Source organism: Triticum urartu, unplaced genomic scaffold, assembly GCF_003073215.2.
Source record: "Triticum urartu cultivar G1812 unplaced genomic scaffold, Tu2.1 TuUngrouped_contig_6859, whole genome shotgun sequence".
Classification (NCBI taxonomy): Eukaryota; Viridiplantae; Streptophyta; class Magnoliopsida; order Poales; family Poaceae; genus Triticum; species Triticum urartu.
Window position 1 is genome coordinate 1 of NW_024117653.1, and position 11,429 is coordinate 11,429.

The following is an 11,429-nucleotide window of genomic DNA, read 5'->3' on the forward strand; positions in this document are numbered from 1 at the left end:
GGAGTTGGGGGCGGGGGGCGGGGGGGGGCGGGGGGGGGGGGGGGGGGGGTCCCTGATATTTGTACTTACTCTTGGTATGAGTTCATTTGTGCAAGGGAAAAGTTATCTTTCGTCCCTCGACTCTTTTCAAAGGTATAGAAATAGTCCCACAACTTCAAAACCAGCAAAGCTTAGTTTCATCGCACTCCCCGCCGCCTCGTGGGTGCACAAGCAGAGCAGCAGCACCGCGCTTCCGTCCGTGCCAGCTGCGACATATGCCTGCCTGACTTTGCCGATGGCGAAACTGTCCAGGTGCCAGCCTGCTGGATGGCGGCAACGCGACTTTCCGGCGAGAGTGGACTTGCAGCGCTGGCTTGATGTGGTCCGTTCATAGTAGATACGTTGCAGGTCGATGCATATACGCAGCAAAAGCAAAGCAGACTGCTAGCTCACATATGCACGTAAATTTATCACTGATTCCTCTCGGTCGTTCAGAGGTTGAAGATGCTCTTACATGTAGGGCCCACATGTGAGGGAGACAGAGAGCAAGAATTAAAGTGGACAAAAATGGGTAGGTGCGGGCCCATACTTGTCAGCTTGAGTCAAAAATCACTCCACGACGACAGGAAACCACCCAAAGCAGCACGAGGGAGTAAGCTTATCCGGTTTTGAAAGTTGAGGGACTAAGATTTGCTGGTTTTAGAGTTGAGGGACCATTTCTATACTTTTGAAAAAGTTGAGACGAAAAATATACTTTTCCCTTTGTGCAATATGAGCAGAAATACGTCCAACAGTGACAACCGAGGACTCCCTCTGCCTACGTTAGGAGTCTTGTGATGCAAGGAAGCAAACCCCTCTATACTAATTACTGGTTTCACTTGTCCAAGTAAAACAAAGCTAAGCCAAGGACACACAATACAAACAGATTCAATAGCCGTTGTTCCGGGGGGATTGCAAAATCAAGGGGTTTATTGTAATAAAGGACAGGATAAGAAAAAGGTGGACAGGTGATTCTTCTGACAGCTTAATGACACAATTACAAACCAGTATATCAGACAAATAGTATCAAAGATTCTGTGATCAGGATCCTGTTGCTATAAGTTAAACATATTCTACTTGAACTATACTAAGTGTATCTCAAAGAGAATGCAAATCAACAATTACCTTCAGTAATGTGATGACAGCACCAACAGCTCTTCCAGGTGCCTGAAGACCCTTGTTGTGTGCCTACAAAATATTCAAACAGGATGTTTCTCCGGTCAGCCTATAAATACAGAGCGAAAAGAAGAGTTTTATTTCAGGAAAGATACAATCAAGCAAACCTGGAGAAAAAGTAGAGCAACGACTTTTGGGAGGAAGGAAACTGGATCAGTCTCTGAAGAAACTTGTGCTATCAAATCCTTCAATTCATACACGAAATTAAGGCGTCAGATAATTAGCACTAGAATTCAGCCATAAAGAAACTTAGCATGTATGAATTATTTATTCAGCACATTATGCCATATTGAACATTAACGTCTTCAGACCCTACGAATCTATAAGAGCGCCTACTAGTCTAACAATCTTGGTAAATTTATATTATCATGGTGATTTTGACTTGCGTTCTGCTATTCCGTACTTGCACTATTTTGATGTTTAAAAACACAAGAAACAACTTTTTTTAACCATGGAAAATACCATATTTTCTTGGAAACAGAGATCATCCTGTGAGACACAGGGTTTTGAGAAGTGCTACCAGAATGGTTCAGGTTATTTGGGCGGTTTGCTAAGTTTAGAATTCGAACACACAAGAAACAATTAGTGTTATGGGGCATATCAAATAAGTGATGAATTGGTAATACACTCATTCCAGCTGAACTGGGGATCAAAGGGGAACGTTTAGGGCCTAAACCAGCGACAACTAAAAACCTGTTAAGCCCAGTTCGAGAAAGTCGGTTCTCGCTGGTTTTCCAGACGCTGTGGTGCTGCCATCAAGATAGAAGATAGCAAGAACATACCTTGCGGTAGGAATGCAGCATTGATCGCTCAAGTCTTTTATCAAGCTTCTTAAATAACAAGCCACTGAAAAAGAGAGTAAGCACTTCGATAATCCAGCCAATGTGGAAAGCAAGTACAAACATAAAATGTTACCTTTCCTCTGCTGTATCTCTTAAGGCGTCCATAAATGAGTCAAACCGCTGTTGTGGATTTTGAGGAAAAGGTTAGAAAGAGCTACAAAGTCCAGTTATATTTGAAGTTGTGGATCTCAAAGACATAGCAATAGTCACTTATTCATTTGTTATTTAGTGTATGCGTTTAGACAACAAAGAACTCACCAGTCATATGCTTAGGAACATACAGATTTTTTTATCAACTAGCAAAGAATAACAGATTGGTGAGGAAGATGCTTCTGACATGCAATCTTATATCTGAACTAGTGTGTCAGCCCTAGTATGAATTATGTACACATTCTGAAAAAAGAATTGACTACACAATATATCACTTATCTTCTCGTGTCAACATTTTTTCAGGATATATGCTGCATATTTACTTTATTAGTTACTCCCTCCGTAAACTAATATAAGAGCGTTTAGAATACTAAAGTAGTGATCTAAACGCTCTTATATTAGTTTACAGAGGGAGTATTACAGAATCAAACAATTGGTGTTCTAGAACACACAGAAAATTAGCATTAATAGGATTTCGTGGTTAATTTAGGCTTCCTTTGGTTCATAGGATAGAAATGTTGTAGGAATAGGAAAATCATAGGAAGTGAGATGACATGCATCTCAATTCCTATAGAGAAAGAGATGTCATTTGATGCATAGGATAGGAATTTTTCCATTGAGTCTTAGCTAATGTTTTTTTTCCTCCAAAATGTGAAGGATTGATTCCTATCCTATATAGGAATAGGAATCCATTCCTACAAACCAAAGGGTCTCAAAGGAAATTTTCCTATGCAAATCCTATCCTATAGAAATCCTATGACATTCCTACAAACCAAAGGAGGCCTTACAGAAGGAAAGGATTTTTAAAGGATATAGACAGCATAGAAGAAATTGTGAATGTTGGGTATTTATAACATAGCATCCTGGCAAGCTGGTAATTAATATAATGCAGGAAGCTTCATGGAAGAACTTCATCTATATAAAGATTCATTGCCTCAAAATTGTTGAGTATTTTATCATGTTAAGCATCTAAACGTCTGCTCTACCCAAGAGACCCAGACATAGTTTTGTGGTATGTTAGATTGTTAACTGCATGTGCTAGCATATTATAAGAATTTAAGCTGCTATGCATACTAGATTTAGAACAAGAAAAATACAGAATAAAGGAGTTCAAGTCTTCAATCAATTCATCAAACAGTATTTCTTGGTTACAGACAAACCTTTCCCTCCAGTGCTTCAACTAAAGCTTGAGCCTTCGATGACAATTGCCCAGGAAGATCCTTTGCCTGATGTTTTTTAATAGAAAGCAAACCCATGAGGTTAAACCAAATGATATCTTCATTCAGGATTGACACAGGAAAACATTAAATAATATATGGAAAAATGAAACAAGTGAATTGTACCAGAAAAGTGCGGTCAGTAGTGCTCAGCTGAGCATGCTGTTCTTCACTGTCTTCATACTCCATTCCATTCTTCAATTTGTTGTCCCTATCCTATTGGTTGTTCAGTGTAAAGTACATGTACTAGTCAGAGAAGTAGGTTACAAAACCTTTTAAACGATTCAGATTTGAAATAGGAGCTATAAGCTAGTCCCAGTTTCTTAGTTCATCACGCAAGAAAGGTCGCTAGTAGGGAAGTAACACAATCAGGGACGCATGTTATTTTAAGGGTTCTGTTGCAACTGTAAAATTAAAGCCAAAATGGATACATCACAGAAATTATTTATGAAATATAATATTGCAGGCAACCATACTGTGTGAGCTTATAGAAGTTACCAGACTAGATAAAATCTTGTCGACTATTGGAGTACCCATAGTTCTTAGCAGATGCTTGTGTAATATGCCCTGCAAACAAGAAAACAGGTAAAGAAAGGACGGTAAGTAAAGGCTGCTAATGTATTGAGTAGCAAGCGATCTTGTGAGAACAATGCACATAGGCTATAGTAGCTTACAGAGGTAGCAGGATCATCCTCAAACACATCTAGAGCTTTTTCATAGAGTTGCATATCAAGGACAGCCTGACGATGGCAAAGAATAATATTGAAAAAAGTTAGATGATCTAGCACCAGAAGAGAAATGCAGGAAAGCAATTTAAAATACAGTAGCAATGTCGAACAATTTCAAGGCTATCCAGAAACTATAGTACAGAAAGGAAGCACAAAGAAAATGGGATGCAAAAGCAGATTACCTCATCTAGCTGCTTTTGCAGATTATCAAGTACACTTCGCCTCCTTTCAGCGTTTTCTGACAGCATGGTGTTCCTTTTCTTCTTCCATGCATCAATAAGCATTGGCCTCAGGTGAGAGGACAATAATTTAATTGGGCCATTTAAGTCGTCTGAGCCTAATGTTGGTTTCAAAAGTTAGGAAATTTGTAGAAGCACAATTTCAACTGAATAGAAACAACAAGGTTAATCTTATCTAGTTTCCTGACCTCCCAACTCTTCTAACTCTGGAGCAACAGCCAAAACCTTTTGCTCTATCAACTCATCGGGGAAGATATTTGTGTTCTCCTCTTTTGGTTTCTCTGGTGCCTTTTTACCACCGCGCTTCGCATCACCTGAAGAACCAGTGTCCTTGTTTTTCCTATGAGCTTTCTTGCCCTTTACAGGGATGATTTCTTCATCATCATCCTTCTCAACTGCTCCGCCTTTGACAGACCCCGTAGCTTTTCCACGTTTCTTCTTTGGTCCTCTGTCTGATGAAGCACCTGTACTGCTGGCGTCGTTATCACCAAAGTCTTTTGTGTCTGAGTACTGGACAGATCCTGCCCTATGCTCGCTACTTGAATTCATATTCACGGGCGTTCCTTGACCAGCACTATGTTTAATACCAAAGGAGTCGATCTCTTTCTCAAGTTGATCAAAAATACCCTGAAATGGACCGAAGAACAGACAAATTGCACTCGTTTGAGAGGTATAATGGGATAGTGCATACATAACTGCAGATTAACACAGGTTCAACAAGCAGATTCTAACAATTCACCTTAATGAACACATTGCTGAAGACACATGATTCTCCAAATAGCACTGCTTTTGAAGACTGCAAAGAAAGATTTTTTTAATGTGTGGCCATTTATGAAAAGTACACAAATTTCTATTACTTTAAATATGCCAACCTTGGCTGCCTTCTGAAAAGATGGACAAAGAGACAATATCTTGGTTGCATCAGGGCCACTGATATATGATGGAAGGATCGAAAGAGAATCAATCCTGAAAAAATAAAGGGTATCTTGTAGCAATGAAAACTTGAGAGGTGCTTAGCTTGGCAGAAAAAGGGATTACTAACAGTCAATAGGAAAGGCGCAAAGCTGCACAAAATGTTGAGACACCCTGTGAAGTCTCAACTACTTCAATGAACTGATGTAACTAATTAATCAATTCATATATCTTGCTATCGCTTGGTCAGTTTACTCCCTTTGCTCTACTCTGATGTAGGTCATAACTCATAAGTCATACACCTGTCACATGCCATAACAGGATGCAGTGTGTGTGATGGGTGGTCTAGGCCCTGAACCTTGTTATCCTGGTGCTGTAATGGCGTGGAGAAAAGGGAGTGCAGGGGAAGCAATAGAAAATGTTGACTTGTTTGCGCCTTATTGATAATTCCATCCTTCAAACGGATGAGTTACAGCTCAAAGTGGGATCCAACCAACCTAGTCTTTTCCCCTAACTTTATCTCTAACCTAAAGTCCTAACTTAACGGGCATGGAATAGGATGCTGCCTGCTTAGATGCACCGCCGTTGGCTTGTAAACCAGCTACAGAGGCCCCGGTCCCATGTTGACACTGGTAGGGAATTCCCCACATGACAAACCAGTTTTATTTGTTCCACACCATGCGTACAGGGACTATCAAACAGAACTGGAAGGCTCATTTTTCAGAATGCATGCCAACTTAGGACATCATAGCATATAACGGTGACAAATAGCAACGAAACCTTGAAACCAGACATGACATTTAACAATACCATTGTCCATTCTCGATTGCGTCACCCACAGCAGCATCTAGCATATCGACAACAGAAGGATGTACAAAAACAGCCTCCAGTGCAATGCCATCTGGATATCTGGCCTGTAGAAGATAATAAGATAGTCAATACAAACAAACAGGTGTTGCATTTTGAACAGTGAAGGAATATTGACAGCTTCAAGTGTACCTCTAAGTACTGTTTAGGCTGGGGAATTGCGAGTTTCTGAAGTACTTCGTACCCAATATAAGAGTTCTGTACAGAAAATGAAAAGTCAAACAAATGGAAGGATATAAGGCATAACAATAATGCAAAGTATGTGATCCGAACACAATTGCTTATCAATGCCGATTGCTAAATATCAGACCAAGAGATTTTCGTATGATTTTATATGGGAGTAAAACTGTGTGGGATTATGTGGAAGAACTAGATCAGTAGTCATACAAAGGTGTGCACATGAAGCAGTTGAGATCTTGTCTAGATTAATACACGTGTTTCTGTGAAGCCTACTCATGCTACCAGCTCGAAATTATTTAGTTGTATTAACATGTTAAATAATAGGAATTAAAGTGTAAGCTAGAGATGCCTCAACCTGTGAAAAAAATGCATCAACGCTTTCCTTTTGAGCATGAGCAAATACCTAGCAAAGAAAGAAAAGCACAACATTAAAACATAGTTTACGAATTAGATATATGAATTGAAAAGCAGAACTTACAGCTGGTGTCCAATGTACTCCGGCACGGACAGACCCAAGTACAGCACCTTCTTTTAGCAAGGCAACAAAAATGGACTGGAAGAATGAACCTTCCACTGAAACTCCATTAGCACCGTGCATTTCTTGGAGCTGTTGCTGCAAGGAGTTCCAGACAGATGGCAAGTTTGTCGGAACTGTTAAACCCCTTGTCGCACCACGGACCATGGCAGTAATTCGGGAGACGTATGCTGGAGTGTATAGCTGGCCACCTTCTAGCCTTCCATGCACCTGGAAGGATTTATAGAAATAGTACCTTTTTGGTTGAACGAAAGCAGCAAAGGAAAAGACCATTCAAAACATGAGATAGCACAGCAGGCTTACAATAGTTCCAAGCCGAGGCTCGAGAATATTGAGGACCAGCTCTGAGCCAATGTGTAACTGTGCAGCAATCTCAGCCAAGGCAATCTGGCTGCGCTCTTGCAACTTCTCATTTATCTCTTCTGTCACAGTGTCCCAGTAAGACTGTGACATGATCTCCGCGTTGATCAACATCAGGGCCGGATCCTCCGTGACGACCTTTTGTGCCTGCCTCTCAATATGGTAAAGATCCACCCCCAGGGTATCTGATAAATCGACTAGTGATGCACGCCCTCGCTTCTTGATCTCCACCTTAATCTCATGCTTCAAATGGTCCTGCCACACCACAGATCGCCATGGATGAAGGATCAGCTAAAATCTGCCCATTCTTGGTTGCGCAAGTGTGTTAAACACAACTAAGGCAGACAGACATTATCACAGCAATTTATAGCAATATACCAGAGGAATTTCTAGACAAAGCTCCTCCAGAACTTTATTAAGCCCGAGCTATTCAAACACGCAATTAAATCAAAATCTCTCATCTGTCTGGCTGTATCTATGGCAAATTGCCAGGAAGAACAGAACAATTTCCTTTGCTGAACACTTGAGCAACTCTACAAGATTGCAAAAGGGACTGGAAACAGATGTACTACTGAATCTAAACCCATCACTAATTTACTTCACAGAAATACCACTAGCTGCTGTGACAGTATATCAATTTGTCATCAATACTCTAAATTTAAACCATCCTTCAGAAGTGATAACCTACTACATACACGAAGATGAAATTCACCTCTCTGCACTAGAATTCCAGGGTTTAGATTTTGATAGCACCCGTAATTTCAACGCCGATAATCAAATCCAGGGTAAGTTCTCCACGCTCCATCACACTGGAGTGAGTCTAGTTCAACCCCTCCCCCCGCACAGAAACGAATCTGGTTCCCGACAGACCGAGAGGGGACTGGGGACTAGTACTAGAGAGAATGGGATGCGTGTGTGTACGGGGAGGGGGGGAGACGGGGCTTACGGATGTGATGTACTCCTTGCCGGAGACGGTGTGGAGGAGCTCGAAGTCGATGAGGCCGCGCTCCTGCAGCTTCTGCACGAGCTCCACCACGTTGCGCTCCGACAGCCGCACGCTCGACCGCGCGCTCTGCGCCGCCTCCAGCTGCCGCTGCAGCTCCAGGAGTTCCGCGTCCATCGCTCCCCCCGCGCCTTCGCTGCCGGCGCGATCCGCTGCTGTGTCGCCGGAGACGGGGAGGGGGGCGGTTTGCCGAGATCGATCGAGCCGTCGACGGAGTTGGGGGTCACGCGATTCGACTTGCCGGAGGGGGACAACGAAGGGGCCTCTGGCTACTGAGTGACAAGCGGGGCCTCGCGATGGCTTGGGTAGCGTCTTCTCAAAATGAAGGCGGTTACGGAGAAGCAGTACGTGTTCGCGGTATGAAAGCGTAGAACTGCGACCATTTTACCCTCACTTGTTTTTCTGCTTTTTGCACCTAACACCTTGAGAGAAAGAAGATGATGTTTCTAATTTTAGCGTCCATTAATTGATCGGTAAAATTGGGCATACAAGATAATTACTTTGGTAAGATAAAATAGGACGTTTTTAATGTATTCAATTGCTCTGTTCCAGTTAATGATTTTTGAAGCAACTCTCCTTCCATGCTCCACATATCATTTCAAGAGTGTGACTTGGATATTGGCATGGTCTATGATATACTGCACCATGATGGTGTGTGTTGTCACGCCTGTCCGTTTTTCAAAAAAAACTATAGGAGTTTTTGTAAATTCTTACAAAGTGATGAAATGCAAATTAAAATCGCATAAACTAACTAACATATTGGCATTAACAAGATAAATGTTGTAACAGAGAGAATATAGTTTTGCGCCTCTTGTTTGGTTTCATCTACATGCCATGAGTATGGATCAGTATATAAACACCAATTAGCTCGGATTGCCAACGAGTAGCCATGGCATGTATGAGATCTCAAGTGAACCAAGGGTCATTTGAAAAATTGATAGGGAAGCTCAATCGAGAAAATACTTACATAATACTTGTCGCGGAACAGATACCAGAGGTACCACAACCGTGGAATTTATGGGCTTAGATTAAATCGGCCAGCGAGGATATCATGTTTATATTTTCCTCCATAAATTCGATCAAATTTACAGAAGTTTGACTTAGAACAAACAAACCTTGCCTTGTAAAATAGGACGGTTTTTAATGAATTCAACTGTCCTTTTCCAGTTAATAATTTGTGAAGCAACTTCCTTTTATGCTGCACATATCATCTCATGAGTATGATTTAGATATTGGCACGGCCTCTAGTGTATAATGCAATATCATTTCTATGAACAATCTAGGGCTACTATTTCCATCTTACGAATCAAAATATACATCTGTATTTATTAGTAGAAGTTGGTTGCACGATCTCTGAGAAAATACTTACATAATATTTGTCGCAGAACAAATATCAGAGGTACCACAACCCTGGAACTTATGGGCTAGATTAAATCAGCCAATGAGGATATCATGTAGATATTTTTCCTCCAAAAATTCGATCAAATTTACAGAAGTTTGACTTAGAACAAACAAATCTTGCCTTGTAAAATAGGACGGTTTTTAATGAATTCAACTGTCCTTTTCCAATTAATAATTTCTAAAGCAACTTCCTTTTATGCTGCACATATCATCTCATGAGTATGATTTAGATATTAGCACGGTCTCTAGTGTATAATGTAATATCATTTCTATGAACAATCTAGGGCTACTCTTTCCATCTTACGAATCAAAATATACCTCTGTATTTATTAGTAGAAGTTGGTTGCACGATCTCCGGAAAAATGAAGTCATGACAAATGGCCCTCCGTCCCAAAATACTTGTTAGAGAAATGGATAAAAATTAATAATCAAAATATGTCTATATACATCAATTTCTCCAAAAAAATTGATGTATTTAGAACTAAAATAATATTTCTCCTATAAGTATTTCTGGACGGAGGGACCATGTGCCAATGCTCATAGAGCAGTTGAAGTAACAAAAGGTCCACACTTACTAAATGTCGGTATTAAACTTTGATTCAATAACGCAAATCAGGAATTCAGGAGTTACACCATAGAACAAACATTTGCTAATAAGAAATTCTTTGCCATACATGCATGTGTGTAGCAGAATTTACATCGCAATAGGAAAGTTAAAATTTAAGAAGCTTGAAACACTAAAAAGATCGGCTCGAAACCTTTAGTTCATTCAGAATGTGGATCCCTTCTAGCCGAATATCCCTACTATCATGCCACAGGGAAACTAAGGCAGAGAAATCAGTTTGAACAATGGCTAGCTGCACATTCCTTGTGACATGCCCTGAAACTCAGCATGACAACACTTTCAAGGCCGCCCCTGGCTCCCTCTCGCTGCCTATCAGCTAACCACACCAAAGCACAAGACATGCGCCGTCATCACCTAGTGTCCAAGGTTTTTACCGGGGAACTAGGGAAGGAGAAAGGGATCTCAATACTGTCTCCAAGGAGGAATACCGCGGCCATGGAAATGCTTGCAGCCTCCCAGTCTTCACCATGGACATGGTTGGAGCCAGGCAAACCTGACCAAGGCTTTCACGGACTCCACCAAGCAAGACTCGCAAGATGAGCACAACCGGGCACCCGTACCCCATCTAAATCTAGGAGGCCATAAAAAACCGAGCTGCATGGTACCACGCCTCTCCCAACTGCAAGTTGTTACTTCTTTAGCCCGCGGAGTGCTGACGCCATCTTTGGCTCACGGGAACCCCAGGCTTTATTTGTATTTCTATGTCATTTGATACTTAATAAAGCGGCTTTTTATCCCTAAAAAAGCTCCAAGTTGTTGCACCACAATCGGTCGGCCTCTCTAGTGAGTGGTGATGCACCCTTGCTGCTCCATGCATATCGCCGTTATGGAACCTCGAAACATCACCCCTCCATCCTGAGCACGCTACTCTAAACATTAGACACCAACACCGAGCATCTCTATATAGAAATGTATGTGTTGGGTAGTAAAAAAGGATGCATCAAAAAAATTATCGAACACAAACCATCCATGTTAATGTTATTGCTTTATTACTCGGGCATCCACGATGAAATCAATGGAGAGCCTTAAGCTCGATCCGTTACACATGTATGCACTTGCAGTGCGGGGCAAGTAGCCGAAATGTTTACATGATCATAGTATCCACATAATGACGGGGAAAGGGAACCATCACGCCTATGAAGAAGGCCGCTGTGGCGGGGGGGGGGCGTCTTGGGG

The 11,429-nt window shown here is 41.4% G+C and overlaps 1 protein-coding gene across 1 annotated transcript; it reads right to left on the bottom strand.

The window, feature by feature from the left end:
* Positions 1-1,143: 1,143 nt before the first annotated feature.
* Positions 1,144-8,521, bottom strand: LOC125531178 (E3 UFM1-protein ligase 1 homolog; the record flags this gene model as incomplete). The annotated part of the gene is given in 18 exon segments (XM_048695593.1): positions 1,144-1,206; positions 1,302-1,379; positions 1,977-2,040; positions 2,110-2,156; positions 3,347-3,412; positions 3,530-3,619; positions 3,902-3,970; positions 4,078-4,143; positions 4,314-4,468; positions 4,559-4,997; positions 5,110-5,166; positions 5,243-5,336; positions 6,093-6,196; positions 6,282-6,347; positions 6,685-6,732; positions 6,808-7,074; positions 7,168-7,479; positions 8,171-8,521. Coding segments are annotated over 18 exon segments (2,259 nt in total), but the record flags the coding sequence as incomplete, so codon positions are not given.
* Positions 8,522-11,429: the final 2,908 nt, after the last annotated feature.